This window comes from Galeopterus variegatus, unplaced genomic scaffold, assembly GCF_000696425.1.
Source record: "Galeopterus variegatus unplaced genomic scaffold, G_variegatus-3.0.2 Scaffold17401, whole genome shotgun sequence".
NCBI lineage: Eukaryota > Metazoa > Chordata > Mammalia > Dermoptera > Cynocephalidae > Galeopterus > Galeopterus variegatus.
The window spans coordinates 1-18783 of NW_007743512.1; the positions used below are offsets into that span (position 1 = coordinate 1).

Consider the following 18783-nt stretch of genomic DNA (forward strand, 5'->3'; position numbering starts at 1 on the left):
CTCAGCCTCATCACTGTTGACACTTGGGGCAGGACCGTTCTTCATGGTGGAGGGCTGTCCTGTGCATCGTAGGATGCTTAGCAGCATCCCAGGCCTCCACCCACCATATATTATTAACACTTCTTAAGACACCTCAGCCCAGTTGTGACAACAAAAAATTGTCTGCAGACACTACCAAATAAATGTCGCTGGGTTGGCAGAATGGCCCTTGTTGAGAACACTGCACGGGATGTAGGTAGAGAACAGTACTCAGAAACACACATTTTTTATTACCATATACTCTACTACCTTTGACTTAAAATCCAGCTGAGGAAAGAAAGAGACCTAGAATGACAGAGGTCTAAACAAAAGTATAATTCACTCTTAATAGGAAAAATGGACTATGTTCACAGAAAGTTACTGCCTAACAGGGTGATTTGGACACTCCATGTGGGATGAGATCCTTGCATCCCTTGGTGCCCATCCCAGCTTCCAGCCCTTTGAATATTCATCAAGTTTACCAGAAATCTAACTTGAAAACAGGCACTAGGAAAATGTTTGGAGGATATGTAGAAAACTAGTTGCTAGAAACAAAGTAAGATTTTTTACAAATATTTAATGGGCCTATGGCAAATTGATTCATATGAAAGAGAAAAAGGCTAGAGGAGCTCTTCTGTGGATTGCAGAGCCCTCGTTGGTGAATCAGCCACTGAAGTTCGACTTACCGTGCAGAGCTGAACAGAGCTGGGAATCTGGGAGGCCCAGGACTTGGTCAGTGCTTGCATGGTCCCAGCATGGGAAACATCACACGGCACTATCTTGGTTTGGCCCTGTCTAAAGAAAAGTTCAGCTTTACTAAAAACTCAGAACCTAAGAAGCGAAGAGGGAACCAGTGATTAGAAAGATGCTTCCATTTTGACCCACTGTTGCAGACATGCGAGTGCAGTAAGTGGTGCTGAGTTATGTGCCAGATGCAAACAGGGGACATGGATAGATTGATGGAGCTATCGAACGGTGTACTATAGCCAGGCAGAGGAATTATGTGGGAGGAACACACATGTGCAGAGCGTGGAGCATGTACGAGAGGGAGTGGACAAGGCGACAGGCAATGGGGATCCCAGAGCCCCAAAGATAACCAGCTGGATGACTTTGGGCCGGTCATTTAAACTGTGAGACTAATTTCTTCCATCTGTAAAACACAGGTTTAATCTATTCAAATGAATGTTTATTGAGCACCTACTACGTACCCAGCTCTTTTAGGCACTGAGGAAATAGCAGTAAAGAAAACTAATAAAATCTCTGTTCTCATATAATTTACGTTGTAAGGGAGGAAGAAGGTTGAAATAGTTTCTAAAGCTCTTTTAATCCTAATATTCTTTAGTCTAAATTCCTGACTGTAGAAATCAGAGTGGGAAAAAAAAGTGGGGTGTCCCCAGACCACTTATAATCTGGAGAATGCAGTCTTCTTTATAAATCATCCAGTTCAGAAAACATTATAAAAGCAGTAAGACCAAAGCATCCATAGTTCTTTTTGGTTCAACTCGGTTACATCTTTTAAAAGGAGAGTTCTCTGTATTCCAGAAGATTATTCTCAGGTGACAGGACAGATTACAGTCCAGCCTGTCTCAGGAATGTTTGATTAGCAGCTAAAAGAAATATGTTTTCCCTAGAAATGGTAACAGAGAATACATATCTAGATATTGAATCTGACATATGCATGTGGCATTTTCATTTCATTAACAGAAACTGCCAAGCAAGTTCAAGAAGTTCTATGCGGAGTTTGAAAGTTTAATGGTAAGTGACAGTGGCTCCTTTATTCTGCTCACTGTCTGCATTAATCCAGTTTCTGATTAGCTGAATTGAAGTTCTCATTTCAGAAATTTTATCTGTCCTTGTATGACTTTAAGAAGTTTATGATCCCTTTTAGTGCTGCTAAAACAAGCATGTCTCACTAATGAATGGCACCTCCAGGAACTAACTTAAAGACGACTTATGTCCCACATAAGGTCAATTTGTGTAACTAAGAAAAGCAGTGTAATAGGGTCCTTTCCATCTGGCTGAGGTAGGCTATGGGTTAGAAGCTGCATTTTCCTTGGCTTGCCAAAATTATTTTTCCCCATTGGCTGGGAGGTGTTGACAGACAAAGAGTGAGTGGGACTTGCCAAGAGTGATGGCTGGTTTCAGAGGACGAGTCGGGACCAGCTATGCAGGGCAGGGAGGGGAGTTTGCCAAATTCCTAGGAAGGAGGCGGGGCTTCGGGAGAAGGGGAATCTCATGGTTGAGGTTTGTTTTACGTGTTTCATATTTGCTTTCAAAGGGAATCACTCCCCTTTGCCCTTGCAGGCAAATCTCCCTTTCACACAAGAAAGGAAACAAAAAGCAAAATATTTTCATTCCATACATGAAGTTGTTTTAAAATAGAAATCAATTTGTTTCACTAAATCTGCCTTTCTTTTGTATCTACACTTGATTCAAAAATTCCTGATGATGGGATGACAAGGCTGGGTGTACTAGGAAGTCAGAGTGTATATATGTCACGTGTCACTGACCAGCATCTCTCTGTCTCTCCCAAGGATCCTTCGAGAAACCACAGGGCCTACAGGCTGACAGTAGCTAAGCTGGAGCCACCTCTCATCCCCTTCATGCCTTTGCTCATTAAAGGTAACCCTAAGAAAATGCACAGACCAAGCAAGTGATGAGTGCCTGGGGAAGAAAAATGAGCACTACCCTGATCAGATTGCTCTCTTTGGGAAGAATGATCCCATTCCTCCCCCTTCTTTGCCATTGCCTCTCAGCGACTCTTCTGAGAGGGTTAGGAGGACGATTAGAGGAGCAGTGACCCATAATTTGGAAGACTTGTTAGTGAAACAAGCTTAGTTTAGAAATTTTACTAATCTCAGGTAAAGTGATTTAGAAAGTTAAACACCTAACATAAAAGGAACTGTTATAGCTTTTTCAACTGCAGTGTTATGCAAATCCATCAGCATAATCTAATGGTGCTATTGTGCTTTCTTATATGACATATTTCGGTTAGTGATTAGAATGTGGCTTTTATTTCTTTACAGATATGACATTTACTCATGAGGGAAACAAGACGTTCACTGACAATCTAGTAAACTTTGAAAAAATGGTACGTGCAGTATTATAACCTTAACCACAATGTTTTTTTAAAATAAAATTTGCATTTGTACTAATAAAAGAAATAATTTCCATACATGCTGCCATGTTAAAAAGGTAGCTACACATAAAGGAGTTTTGAAATATTTGGTTCAAATTGGCTACCTATTTTATTCTGTCAGTTCTCTTTTGTGAAATGGAATAGTATTTATGCTGAGGCTCACAGCAGCAGCTAGCTTTTATGCTATGTGTTTCGTCCGTGGCTGCCTGTTGGTAAAATGCACGAATGTTCCAGACTCACTTCCATGTTGTTGTTTTGTTGCAAGGTGTGTGGAGCTAGACTGCCCCAGGATGCCTTTGAAATGTTTATCTGCCCTACCTGACTTTAGTGCATGTAAATGAAAGGCAACTCTATAGCAGATGTTTATTATGGAGTGTTATCTAAATGTGTATTGCTTATCCCAGTAAAGTTCACCCAAGTCTAGAGAGGGAACTTGAAAATCTTCATAACCAAAAAGATTTTTTTAATAGCAAATGTGGAACTGGCACATATTTAGCATTTTCCAGCCACCCTCCTACCCCAACTCCACAAAAAAAAAGCATGTTAACTGGCATTAGTTACTTTGCAGTTTATTTTCTTATCTTCTGTGGAGCAGTAAAGCAAGCCATGCCAAAACCTGTCTTTAGCAACATAGTGCATGTTAATGGAATGCTCCATTGTCTTGCCAGTCATTTGGCTGCTGCCCGGATGGATGGAGGGGTACAGTGTTTTATCTCCATGTGGGCGAGCATTTGCCCAGGGTTATGATTTGCAGTATGAATGTGGCCACTGTAGGAAAGCCCAGGACTTGGAGTTCAGGAGACATGAGGTTTTGTACTCAGTTTCGTCACTTCGCAGCTGTCCTTCTACTTTTCTGTGGGTTGGTTTCCCCAGCAGAAAATGGGGATTACGCCTGCTCCATCTATGTCTGGATTGTTGGTAGATCCATGGTATATAATTGTTCCTGTAAGCCATAAAGTGCTATAGAATTCTTAACAGAAAAATGTTATTCTAATTGTTTCTTGAAATTAAGCTAGTATGTGTGACTCCAGGAGAATTTGAAACACCCTGCAGTAATCCTATAGGGATCAGCACCATTCAGCCTTGAGAATGAGCTTATTGCAAAGCCCAGCCTCATAAAGACTATTGCATGGCACTAGGTTCCCATGTCCTAAGCTTCTTAGGAAATAGCACATGAGTACACACTCCTCAAAGACAGTCTATACCAGAGGGCAAATATTTTCTCAGCAGTCTTCCTCCCCAGCCCCCACACCAAAGGCAGGGTATGAACATCCCTATTACTGTGTCAGTTTAATAATTTTTGATCAAAGTAAAAAACAGTCTTTGCTCACTTATTAGTATGGAGAATTAGACAATTTCCCTGATTTCTGAAAATAAAATCTGTTTTCCAGAAATGAAAGGTTTAGCAAATGGGTAAAGACCCTTCTGGATCACTTAGGCAGAAATGCAGACTGAGGGTGGCTAAGCCAACCATTTAACTATAAAATACACAAGTGCACAGGATGTATAAGTCAGGCTTTCCTAGATGGTTGATTGAGCTTTAGAACCTTTGATCAGAAAAGTTAAATAAGCAGGACAAATAAGAACAGTGAAGTATGCAAATCCAGCCAACTCTCAGGGAGGATGAAAGATGTTTCGTCGGGTTTTTAGATCTTGGTGTCTCATCCATAACCTGTGAAGGAATAGTCAAGATCACATTCAGTGGATACTGCAAGAGTCCCCCCTTCGCATTTCTGCACTTCATGCCCACAGCAGTGTGTTCTGGGCTTAGTGGTGAGGAAAGAGGTCCTTCACACCCTGCTCTCAGAGAGTTCACTTTTGCTTAAAAGTGACTGAATAAGGGCCGAGCCCATGGCGCACTCGGGAGAGTGGGGCGCTGGGAGCGCAGCAGCGCTCCTGCCGCGGGTTCGGATCCTGTATAGGAATGGCCAGTGTGCTCACTGGCTGAGCATGGTGCGGCTGGTCTCAAAAAAAAAAAAAAGTGACTGAATAAATAGCTAGGGTAGTATTTCAGCTGCAGTAATGGAAACCTAAATTAATTATGGCTTAAGCAAGATGAGTGTCTTTTTTTCTCACTTAAGAGTCCAAGCAGGTATGACAGCTGTGCTCCAGGAAGCGGTCAAGGTTCCAGGCTTCCTCTCTGTTGCCATTTGACCACCCATATGGTCCACAACGGCAACTACCACGTTCCCATTCCAGCCAGAGGGAAGGGGAAGGAGAAGGTGAAGGCGTGCTTCTTCACTTTAGGGATATAACCTGGAAGTTGCACTCACACTTATTGGCCAGAAACTCAGTCACATGAAAGGAAGGCTAGAAAATGTAGCCCTTATTTGGGGTATCCACATGCTCCACTAAAAATTAGGAGATTCCATTACTGTGAAAGAGAGGGGAAAGAGGATTAAAGAAGTACTGCTAGTTCTCTGCTTCAGCAACTTTATAAATTTTATTTCTTTTGACAAGTCATACCACGAGAAAATTTGATTTTAGAATTGACCTCCTATGAGTTAGATGTTACTGGAAAATAAAATGGAATTTCAAAAATACTTGATTATGTTTTCTCGACCTGTCTTTGACCAATAACCAATCTGACACTTGTTACCAACTTTCCAACGTTTTCTCCTCATAAATTAGCCCAGCTTGTCCCCATAGCACCACTACCACTACCACTGGTGGCTGCTGCTATTACTATGCGTTTTGGCGAAGTATACATCTTCCTTTTCAGGTCGATGTCAGTGCTGTTTCCCAGTCATCCATCAACAAGGCCCAGGTGTCGAGCAGAGCTGGCAGCCTTTGTGAGACTGGTGGGCTGTGTCCCCATTGGGAGCCCCTGCCAGGGGCAGAAGTCTCCAGGGTAGCTAGAAACAGATGCCTCTTCTTGGTGGCAGCATTGTGCAGTCACAGCAAACTGCTATGCCAACCCTAAGTATTTTTATTTTGAACTTCTTTACCCTTGAGGTATGAAATGAGGATTAGAGAATTTGTTGCTTATTGGTTTTCAGGATTTATGGGTATGAACAAAAGAGAATTCACACTCTGATCCTTATGAAAAAAAAAAGGCAGACATTCTTTCATTTGGGGGGAACATAAAGGAGTATTCAAAAAAATGTTTGCAGAAAGCCCTGCATAGCTTTCTATGGCATACATGAATATTTATAACATTTAGGAGGTAGACTAGCAATGGATTAGAGGATAATATGCTGGCCGGCTGCCACTATCACAGGCTGCATAAAACATGCTGATAGGCACAGTCACTACTGTATTAGGAGGTTGGTTCTATTTCAAACATACCCTTATTTAGGTATATTTATTTATAAATATGATTTTTAAGGTAGTCAATTTGTAATGAGAAACATGGGGAAAACGTCTATACTTCTGGAAACATTAACAAAGCTAATTTATTAAGAAAGAGAAATGTTTTGAATCCTTTTATTTTTGTATCACTATGCATATCATTATGTAATTAGCAGCAATATGTTTTCTAACACCAGTAGTACTATTTCAGGATTCATGGAGAGAATAGCACTTGTTATCACAAACTATGGAAAACAGAACCTCTAAGTAAAAAATATAAATGTTCGAATCCAGCCAATTCCCAGATCTCCCCAACATAAGGGAAATCTACAGGAGTACTTTGAAAGTTTACTTCTTTATATAGATTTCACAAACCAAGCTAAATGCAGATTTTCCAACGGGTATGCTTCAAAGCATTACAACATGTGTAGAGTGTTCAGGCAAAGGATTTTAATAGGAAATGTAAAGATATCTAGATATCTTTGGCTTCTAGGAAATTACAGGGAGTTGAGAAGATAAAACATAAACACATGAAATATTAAAAGTCAACCAAAAAATCAGCAAAAGACTAGGTCACAATAGTAATAAAAGAGATGTGAAGAAGCAAAATACAGGAGAGATAACTTCGTGCAGATGGATCAGTGGGATATAAAACCGTGGTATATACCATAACATAATACGATCCAGACTTCTCCTAAGTACCTGTCCAGCATATGTCACACTTTCTCTTTTCTGTACTCAGTTGGTGGGACGAGCCTTCTTTCTTTTTCTGCCAGCCTCAGGGCCTTTGCACTGGATGTTACCTGTGCCTGGAATGTTCTTCACCCCAGACTTCACCTGTCTGGCCCCTTCTCATTATTCAGGGCTCAGCTCGTGTCCCCTCCTCTGAGGGGTCTTCCCTGACTACCCTTCTAACACTGCTGCTCCACACCCAGCAGGTTGTCTGACAGATAACCTTGCTTTGATAGCTGGTTTCATGCCTGAGATGAGCTTCTTCACTGGCTTCTTCATTGTCTGTCTTTTCCACTAGAATGTAAGTGCCCTGGACTAGGTGTCTTATCTATTTGTCCACTGATATTTTGCCAGCACCCATAAAGATGTCTGGCACATTGTAAAGATGCAAGAAATATTTGCTGAATAAAAGAATACCCAAATTATATTCCAGTGATGGACTTAATGGGGTAGAACAGTGCAGAAATTTAACCCAAAAGTGTGTTTTATTTTATTAGAAAATTTGATTAACCAGGATATCCCAAAGCATTTTGCATAACTGAGACTTTACACAAGACGACTTTCCCTTTACCTTCTCTTCCTAATGGGACATTATTCTGTCTCCCCTCCTCCCTGTGGTGCTAACTGTATCTCTTCTTCAGTGTCTTTCCCCAAATGCAGAGATGTACACATACTCTATATGTGCCTGGACAGGTACCTGAACTGCCATGTACCGTGACCATCATATCTAAGATATAGCATGAACATTATGCATGTGTTACACATGTGTATCTATATGTCACACAACTCTGAGGTATTAAAGATCCACAGCTTGGGGACAGGGCTCAGCGTTCTTCTCAGTCATGCACACAGTGAAGGCTGGTTCAGCTCCTGGGTCCCTTTTATCGCTGGTTCTTACTGTGCATTTGGTTGCTGTCATGGGCACAATCTTTGTAGGTGAGAGACTATATATTTCTAGATCTTATTGTGGAAAAAAATTCTTGTCCCATGTATGTGGGGGTCTGAGTGAAATAACCAGATGGTGTGAATGTGCTTTTACATGTGCTGAGCAAGGAACAATTGACAGAGATCCTGTATTTGATAGGCAAATAGGTGGGAACAGAGTCAAATCTGTAGGCACAGAAAGAAAAGAAAAGGCAATCTGGCAAACATTAAGAACAAAGATGGTAAAAATCTTTAGGGGCAACAGAAGGAAAGACAGAAACAGTTCAGGGCAGGCATTTAGCAGAGGCCTGAAGTCAAGAACAGCTCCTTAAGCGACTGTGAGACGAGAGGCGGAATAACTGAAGAAGGGGAGTTCTGGCAGTTGTCTGGGAACGTGAGGTGCCGTTGCCTGGAGGCCTGCTGGTCTGAACTTGAAAAACAGACATGAAGTCTGCTCCTCTTTAGCGACAAGAGACCTAAGGGAGAGTTTGCACTTGGGGCACAAGAGTCTGTACAGAGCTGGCCAGAAAAGCTGACGACAGCTGTAGAGGCCTGGTAGGTTATCGACATGTCTGGATAGGAGTGAAGGTGTGACTTGGCCAACCTGTTCCCTAGGGGAGGGTACCACAGAAAGGTGAACAGGTAAGAATGCAACGTCTCTGACACTGCATTGGATTTGAGGGGAATTACCTGCATCAGAGCTTGAGGGAAAGTTGTGTTTGGAACTATAGCCTCAGAGCCTCTCACCGGTGCTAGGCTGGAGTGCAGATAGTGGTCTCCCCTTCCTCTGGATGGAGTCTTTGTCCTGGTCACTCGACCGTGAGGGTAGTCAGAGCCCTTCACTCCCTACCTCATTTTTCCTTTCTGAGCTTCCCTGCACATGTGCATGCCCTGAGGGGAATTCATCAGCTTTCATTGGGCTCATTACTCAGCCCTGGAGGTTAGGAATTATAGGAGCATATTAAGTTTTGCAAACAAGATCCAAAGACATATACTTAGAATTAGTCCTGAGAGAAATCAGTCAAGGTGTAAGTGAGGGAGTTTAATTTGTCCCCCTACAGTGGTTTGGGGTTCCCTTCCTCTAAGGGGCCTGTGCTCCTCACATTTCCCCTGAATTTCCAATCACTGTCTTAATGAGACAGTTGCTAATGGGAGTGTGTCATAAACCTCAGTTTTGCTAGTATAGAAAAAAAGGATGAAAATCTCTGCTTTGGAGTAATTAGGCATTTTACCTCTTACTGGCATTATGGAAAGTTGTCGAGCCTGCTCCAGGCAGGCCAGCGTGCTCTGGCAGGACCTCAAAGCCTAGGGTATAATTTTTGGCTTCATCCCTTCTGTGGCGGTTGGATAATGAAGCCTATGACTCTTTAACCCTAGTTGCTGCCAACCTTGACTGAGAACACCAATGAATAAATAGTTGTCTTCCGTTAAAAATAACATGTGAGGCTTAAGTCTGTGGAAAGATAGAAAGACTCTAACTAGATGGATTTAAATGGAGATAAATGTAAAATCCTCCATGTCAGTCCAGGAAATCAACTGCTCATGTACAGAGCAGGAAGCTGTGTCCAAACAGCATCTCAATGAACTAGGCTGAGAGGTTTAATTCACTATTAGTTCAACAGATGTCAGTAACATCATTTTTTTTGTTAGTTGTAGACTTAGATGTATAGCATTGTCTAGATCAAGGAAGGAAGGAAGATGATAGTTTCTCTGCACTCTGCAATTTGTTTAGTCTAGGGCATCACGCTAAAGACTGTCCAGAAAAGAATCAAAACTGTCTTATGAAGAATTGTTGAAGAAATTGGGAATATTTAGGCCAAACAAGAAAAGACCTGGGGGTGGGGAGATATTCATAATAGTTGTCTTCAAGTATTTGAAGAACTGTCCTGTTAAAAAAGAAAGTAGTTTATTGTGACTCCAGAGCTCAGAACCAATGAGTGAAAAATAAAGGGAGAAAGGCTTTGACTCAAAGTGATAAAGAGATTTCTAATAGTCAGAAATGTCCAAAATGAAAGGGGCTGTCTTTGGAGATAATGAGTTGCTCATTGCTGGATGCATTCAGACAGTGGGAAGCCACTGTTCAGAGGCAGGCTGCAGAAGTCATTATGCAGTTGTAGGTGGTTCAAGGAGGTGACTTCTAAAGTCCCTTTCTGCAACCCAGGAAAGTGCCTTGTAGTTGTATGTGGTTGTAGTAGCATATTAAATACTGCATGTGTCAAAGAGGGTGGAGTTAAAATACCACGTTAACCCTTCTTTGGCCTCGTGAAAGCATTCTGTAACTGTGCATTAACCAGCAATACAAGCAGGGTTCACACATCCTTCCTGTGGGCTCACACCATTACACATTATTGTCTGGACCTCACAAAGGAAAAGAATGGACCGTTGTAAAGCCAGATTTGGATTTTGAAGTTACACTGAAGTTATCTTTGAGTGCAATTAAAAAGGATACGTTAAAATTAAAACCATTGTTAAAATTAATCAAAGATTTAGAAAGGTAGAATGAACTTCAGAGCTGGAAATTACTGATTTAAACAATTGTTCTCACATTTTAAACTACATAATGAGCTAAAAATTATGAAGCCTCAGAGTATAGTTGTGAAGAGTAGTCTAAAACCAAAGTCAAAATGGAATGTTTTAGCTTTCAAAACTAAAAAGCAGAACAATTACTCCATACAAAATGGTATAGGAAGAGGTTTCTGACCCCTGCTAATTGTTTTATTATTCTTCAGAGGGGCATACTGGCAGCTTTTCCCAGGGTTTTCAGTAATTACACTCCATTCAATATCTGAAGAATTACAATAATTCTACATGGAATATACTTGTGCCCTTCGGATGCAAAGCCTTTAGAGAAGTGAAAAAACAACTTAAAGTAAATTAGCAGGAAAATTATCATAGTTACTGTTTATTTCAGGGCTCCATATATCAGAGGCTAATTATACATTGTATTTTACATTTTCTTGGAGGTATTTGTAATATATTTCTCATGCTGATCAACAGACATGCTGGTTTTTAGGATCCTTTATGAAAGTGAAGTTCTAACTTTTCCAATTGCCTTTTTGCATATGAGAAATTATCCCCTGCAGATACATGTCGCTTAATGTTTGCCAGAGTCCTCAAAGCAGTAGTATTCAGTGAGGTATTACGATGCTTACATATATATATATATATATATGTAAGGCTTTGGCTCTTCTATGATTTTCTTTTGTACCACATAAGCTTTCTCAAAATCATTTTCCGAGAGTCTGTGAGAGGAGGAAAGTGAGGACTAGAATTACATAGCTGCTTAGAGATTGGGGAGTCTCTTTCCCTGGGTGGAGCCTTGTCAATTTTCTGCCAGTGTTACAATTAATCCACTGTCTCTACAGGACCTCTTTAGAGTTTGAGCAGCAAAAGTATCCTGAAACATATGCAGGCACTGGGGGTCCCAGCTACTCTTAAAATACCCTGAGCAAGAAATGTACATCTTGGCTAAAAAATGTCTATCCAGTGTCTTCAGTCTCACTAATGTTTTTCTCAGGGGTTAGGGGGTTTCTGTTTCTGTTCTTTATTTCTTCTCTTTTTTTCTTTTGTTTTTAATCGAGTTTAGCACAAACGATTCCCTTTTAAGTTTTTGTTGCAACCAAAACTTTACAAAGAAATTAGGAATATCACTTTATGACAAAATTAACAAAGGTAAAATAATGATCTGTCCATGATTGAATACATGCTCATTTTTAAAACATTCTAAAATGCAAATGGCGTGGAAAGTAGTCACAAATGCAATGTGAAAAAATTGCAAATAAAAATATGCATATATAATATGACTTCAATTTTTGAAAAATATGGTTTTATATATTTTTTAATATTAGAAGGAAATGTACCAAAATATTAATGAGGTTACTCTTTAAAGTGATATTCTTAGTGATTTTTACTTTGCTCTTAAAATTTTCTGTCTTCCTGATTTTCTAAAATGTGCATGTGTTAGTGTTATAATTAGAAAGGAAGGGAAAAAAAGAAGAAAGGGAAGGAGGGAAACAATTAGGATTAGCATTAAAACATACGCTTTTGCTGGAAGATTAGAAAGGTCAGTAATGCGTAGTGTATAGCAAAAACTTATAAGTAGAATATTTTGACTTACTGTTCAGTCAATACAATCTAATACCTCATTACTGAATCTTGTTTATCGTGAGGAACTTGACAAGCTAACCCTTCTCCAAATCTAAGATAGTTATAAATTCTCTTACAAATTCACAGTGACCTCAGGAAAGGATGGTGAACACTCTTCCCAAGCATTAAGGTACAGTCTCAGGAATGACAGACGCTTTTTACATTGTGGGGAACAAGCAAATAATTAGACTGGCGTTATGCCATTAATAGTTCTTACCTGAAAAATGCCTTGTGTCTGCGAGTGTGGGTGCCTCTTTAATGTAATTAAACAGGCTATCCATCAACCAGTTGCCTTCAGATAGTCCACATCTCAGAACATGCTGTTTCTCATGGTCCCAAGTTTTACTGAAATAAATAATGGTTTGCTTTCCTTTTTGGATTAAACACTAAGCTTACTTGCATTTCTGTTTTTCTTTTTTCTTTATTCCTTTTAGCGCATGATTGCAAATACTGCCAGAACGGTGAGATACTACAGGAGCCAACCCTTCAGTAAGTTAAATGCTACTGCATGCTGTAGTGTAGATCTTGGTGATGAAGTCCTTTTTAATGAGGCCACTGAGACAGACGCTTTGGATCATGAATTCCATGGGACAGGGTTTAAGGATTTTTTGCTGTTGTAATACTAGAAAATATTGACATTGTTGTAATACTAAAAAATAACTGTAAGGATATTATTTTATAAATTAAAAGAGAGTTAATCTAAGCTCTTTCCAGTGTGGTTAACAACAGCTAAGGCACAATTGCCAACAAATCCTGCCTCGAACCAACTCTCTTTATGACTCATTGCTTGACGTTGAGAAACTCATATCAACCGTTGATGACTCAGTTCTGTCATTTATAAACTAGAAAGATAATATTTATTTTCTCTCAGAGTGTTTTGAGAATGCATTAATGTTTATAGCACATTTGTAAAAGGTCCCATAGCAGGATTTCCTATTATGTTTCTAGCATTCCCAGGTGAATTTGAGTTGCTCTTTTTAAATCTGAACATGTATCACAATAACTGGCATAATACAATGCTATAATATAAAAATATTACTAATAATAAAAATTTTATTCTGTTGGGAATTAAGTTGCATCTCAGCTCCAGATGGTCATACTAGACCAGTGCTACTGTCTTCTCTGGGCTGGGACTTTGGGTCAGGGATGGAGCTTTATCTCCCTCAGTATGGCCTAGGACCCTGATGGACCCTGTAAATTTTTTTGTTAATTCACTATATGAGTCACTTGAAGAAATGTGGCTTGTTAACTCGACATGATAGCATGACATGGATGTGACTGCGAGGCTACCAGTACCATCCCCTCCAATAAACCCAAAGCTAAGAGACTAAAAGCTTCCCATTTCATTACTCCAAGCTATTTACTCTTACTAGCACAAGGCTAGCCACAACCAGGGTTTGCTGACATGGGATGCTGAACTACTAAATGTTCATTTTTTAATGTATAAAGGGAAAACATGTAGGAAAAATAATCTTGACTTGGGGAGCAAGTAGACCTTTAAAAAATTAATTTAAATGATCGTGCCTTTTCTGATTTCAAAAGTGAGAATAGTCTTATATATCATCTACTGTTCCTATGTGGATATTGCCAGAATTTGAATGTCTTATATCTTTTCATCTAGTAATTTACTGTGTATTTAAAGACATGATCATAAAGTAGTTGTACAAGTGAAACCGAGGATAGATAAGTGACCGAGAATACATAAGTGATACTAGTTACAACAGGAGTTTATAATCTAGAGTCTATGGCCCTTCAAGGAGCACAGGAAATTCCTGAAATTACGTGCAAAGTTTTGTGTGCCTGAGACAGTTTATAGCCTTGAGAAAGTTCTCAGGGAGGTTCAAGAACCAAAGAAGAACGACTATAGAATATGCTGTGTTCCGTGAGCCCATTAAGGAGTAAATCCTGCATTCTCTTACATCTTCTAGAGAAATGGGGGGAATTTTTTTTTTTTTTAAACTCCACTGCGTTTGTTGAAGTTATCAGTAACTGCTGGTAAACACCAGCTGCTCAGCTCTGAAGTCAACAATCTATAGATAAAACTATAGGAATAGATTCATAAGCACTATGGGAATATGTACAATGTAATTACAGTATATTGTACATGTAGAGTACATTGCCAGTGAGAAGCGGAGGAAATTAAACACAATGTGTTCTGCAGTTCACTGTGGTATTATTTATGTGTGATAATTATACTGATGAGTTTCTTCTTACAGCAAGTAGGGGCCTTTGTATCTTCTCTCTGCTTTTCTGTGTTCAGACCTGCAACAGTCCTCTTCACCCCTTATGCAGATGGCATTCTAATTGTCTTCGGGAGTGGTGTGTGAATCTAACAGGAGCAACTGGACTGCAGAAAGCAGTGTGCTATGGTAGAAAAAAACACTGATTGAGAGTCCAGACTCCAGCTCAGCCACTCCCGGTGCTATCAGACCTGAGGCCCCACCCAGTGATCCTTGAGACAGAGGTGGCCCATGGACCATGGCAGAGGTGTTGGGTCTAAACAGAGCATTTTTTCCCTTTTACTTTGAAATAATGTTACCGTTTTAAAATTGGGAGAATTCACAGGGAATAAATCCATATTTCTCATTTCTAAAAAAAAGAAAAAGAAAGGTCTGGCAACTCTGGATATAGATTTTCATGTGACAGCATCATGCAGGAGCTGAGTAGTCCCTTCTGAAGGGACCTGTGTTTCCAGTTTACCACTGTCGAATTTGGCCTTCCCCAGACTGGCCAGCAGCAAAAAATAAAATAAAATAAAATAAAAAAGCCTTCCTCATTCATGTATATTCCCTGCTCAGGGCTGTGGGCACTGGATTCTTCTTTCAGCCCCAGCGTTAGTGAAATCAGTAAACCTGTGTGATAGCTCAGCTGCTCACACTTGGAGTATGGATCAGAATAGAATGGTAAATGGGTTTTCAGAACAAGTAGCAATCAGAGAATCAAAGGTCTAGGTGAAGTCATAACTTCAGCCTATGAGTTGAGTTTCTCCCTGAATATAGATAGTCTCTAAGAACATAGTCTATGTAGTAATGCTCTATATTATATGCAAGCAAAGAGGGGAGTCGGGACTTAATGGCTTGCTTCAGTTTCAGCCCAGGTTTAAGTGCTTTTGTGAGGAGCTAATGAAAACTATGTCTTTTGACATTAGTTGTCCCCTGGATCAAAGGAGGTGGAGACTCAGAGTGGGAGACACAGAGGTGGGTTGGTAAGGGGAAACAATTTAGGGGCTATCAGACAGATGTTTCCCTTTTTATTTGGTGCCATTTTTTTTTTCAACGTGCAATGCAAAGGAAAATGATCAAAAGAGGTGATTCCAGGGAAGAAAAGAAAATTGGAGTGTAGGAGGTAGGAGATGGAACAACCAAGTGGCAACATTTCAATGAATGTGGTATGTTGAAAGGTCTTGGTGGAACCCAGGAATCTAGGAAAATGTAATAAATAATTGGAAAAATAAGCTGTATCTTATATGCATATATTATGCAATGCCAAGTCTGCCCTTTCTTCTTTCAACAGACCCTGATGCAGCTCAAGCTAATAAGAACCATCAGGATGTCCGCAGTTATGTACGGCAATTAAATGTGATTGACAACCAGAGAACTTTATCACAGATGTCACACAGATTAGAGCCTCGTCGGCCATAGACATTTAAAGTACCCAGAGCAATGGTTTGTCTCCAGTCCACAATCTTTCAAAAATGCCATTTATGCTACTAGTGACTGTATTGCCACTAGAGAATTCTACAAAACAAGCAAAAACACATCCTGAGACACCTCAGGGCTGCATTCAGCTTACCAGCTACATGACAAAGAAGAAATTATTTGACTTGCATAAAGCTTACACACTCTAGCTTAGGACTCCCCAGTTTGTGGTCACCCTGTTTAATTTCCAGTTGAGCCATCTTCTTTGCCAATACATTAAATAAGGCCCACATGAAGAGTTTGGTAGAAATACCATTCTCAAGAGAACTGTCAAGTTCCAGAAATTTTTTCCTAAGAGTGTTGACAGGATGAGATGTGCTACAAGTGGAATTGCTTTGGATATATTGGTGGTGATATAGTTTCATGATTTTTAACTCAACACCTTGACTTGGAGCATCGGATTTTGGGAAGGTGTTGAGGAATCCGTATAAGTCCAAATAATAAGTTGTATTCTTCCATCTTCATAATCTTACCTCTGAAAGAATAGAACCTGACCACATTACTATAAAACATTATGGCTGTTTTTGTAATTGAGGGAGGACTGGTCTGTAATTTCTGAATGATATATAGAATAATATTTATGTTTACAATGTATCTTTTTAAAATTTGCAAATCAGGATTACATACATAAGAATTCCACTAAGAAAAACCACATTCTTAAAACCGCCAGTGTTAAGATAAAAAATAACATTTCAGAAGAGCACAATATGCACAAAACACTTTTCAAAATTGGAATATTTTCCTGGGCATTAAAAACGTTTACTATTGGCCACAAATTTATTATTACTGATTAAAAAAAAGAAAAACATATTTTCTGGACTTAAATATTATTACAAATATCTTAATTTTCAGCAATTGTTTTGCACTTTCAAATAGATTGTAAATAGTTCATTCAATTGATGGTATAGAGTTATTTATTTGCTACATAATAGATATTGTGCCAAATAATTACTTTTTATTTATTTTATTTAGTATGTAATTTTGGAGTACATTTTTTCCTGTTTTAACAATTGGACTACATTTAATGTGTAGGAATTGTATGTATGTATATCTTCTGTAAATAACATCTAGTACCTTCATTAAATATAATTGTGACAAGAAATGGTTGTGTTGTTCTCAGTTCCTGTAATATGGGAGGGATAACATTTGGTATGGTGGAGTACTGGATATTTTTAATTGCAATAAAAGGCATATACTATAAAACTCACCCTCGTAAAGTGTACAATCCAGTGGTTTTTAGTATATTCCCAAGGTTGTACAACCATCATCACTATCTAACTCCAGAACGTTCTCCTCATCCCTAAAAGAAACCCTGTGTTCATGAGCAGTCACTCTTTACTCTTCTTTCCCTCCAACCCCTGGCAACCACTAATTTGCTTTCTCTCTCTCTAGTTTGCTCTGGACATTTCATGTAAATGGAATCATGTAATATGAAGCCTTTTGTGTCTGATTTCTTTCACTTAACGTGATGTTTCCAAGGCTCATCCATGTTATAACTTAACTCAGTACTTCATTTCTTTTTTTTTTTTTCTGTCCTTTTTGAGACCGGCCGCACCGCCCTCAGCCAGTGAGTGCTGTGAGCGCACCGGTCATCCCCATATAGGATCAGAACCCGCGGCGGGAGCACTGCTGCGCTCCCAGCGCCGCACTCTCCCGAGTGCTCCATGGGCTCAGCCCAGTACTTCATTTCTTTTTATGGCTGAGTAGTATTCCATTCTCTGAATAAGACATGTTTTGTTTATGTATTCATCAGTTGATGGACATTTGCTTGTTGTCCCCACTTTTTGGCTATTAGGAATATAGCTGCTATGAAGGGGCACTGGATTTTAGAGCTGTCCAGTATTGGGCCTCATGCCATTTTGCAGTGATTTAATCACTTTGTAAATATTTGATGAAGAGATTTCCAGAATGCTTTAAATTCCAGACATGCCTCTATTTTTTAATGTCAGCATTTTCTAGAGTGTGTTCCAGGCCATACGAGTCCCACAAGTTCACATGCTATTCCTCCAAAAACAAAAACATAATGCAAAGCAAAAAACAAAACCAAGATACTGTCTTCAGATAAATTTGGAAACCACTGCATAATACATACCCCATTCTTAGAAATGATTCTCAGTATTCGTGAGCATATTGAAGGTTCTGAGAAGTCCTGTTGTAATCCCTTTTTACATCCAACAATTAAAACCCACTTTGAGAAATGCCAAAGCAGACAAATGCTTCTCTGTGTTCATTTATATAACAGTTCAAAGTCCTCAGGAACAGGGTATTGTTTTATGCTGGAAGCAAGTACAGTGCCTAGGATTTACTATACAGTTAAAGGTTACTGAATAAATTTTCTCGAAGTCATTATTGTTCAACATTTCACTGTCTCACAGACCTCAATATTAGCTGCTAAGTTTTCACCGTTATATATTTTTCCTTTTCTAAATAATTTACAAAGATGACAAATGAAGCTGACAGCCCATTCCTTGAGCATCTTTGCTCTTGTTTTGCTCTTTATTCCTACCTTACTTGAAAGCAGGTGTTCTATGCACAGCAGCACCTTTCCCCAATCCCATGGTGACTGACAACTTATGATATTTTAATCTAGTTTCAACATTATTCAAAATTAATACATATTGTTTCATGTGTATTCCCCTTGGTCTTCCAAATGAGAATAACTATTACTGTACTTAATAAAAATAAAAAAGTTTAATTGTGTCTGGCTTGGATGAAAATGCATTAAACTGCATTAATCAAGATAGTGATGGTGAAGTAGAAGAATTCACTCTCTGAAAATGTAGAGTAGCAGCCAAGCAATCCTTCCTGAGACAGATGCAGTTAATATTTTAAAAC

General features: G+C 39.4%; 1 protein-coding gene across 1 annotated transcript; it reads left to right on the forward strand.

The window, feature by feature from the left end:
* Positions 1 to 1722: 1722 nt before the first annotated feature.
* Positions 1723 to 17050, forward strand: LOC103582696 (rap guanine nucleotide exchange factor 4; the record flags this gene model as incomplete). Its single annotated transcript, XM_008564217.1, has 5 exons — positions 1723 to 1773; positions 2553 to 2640; positions 3045 to 3109; positions 12685 to 12739; positions 15764 to 17050. Coding segments are annotated over 5 exons (387 nt in total), but the record flags the coding sequence as incomplete, so codon positions are not given.
* Positions 17051 to 18783: the final 1733 nt, after the last annotated feature.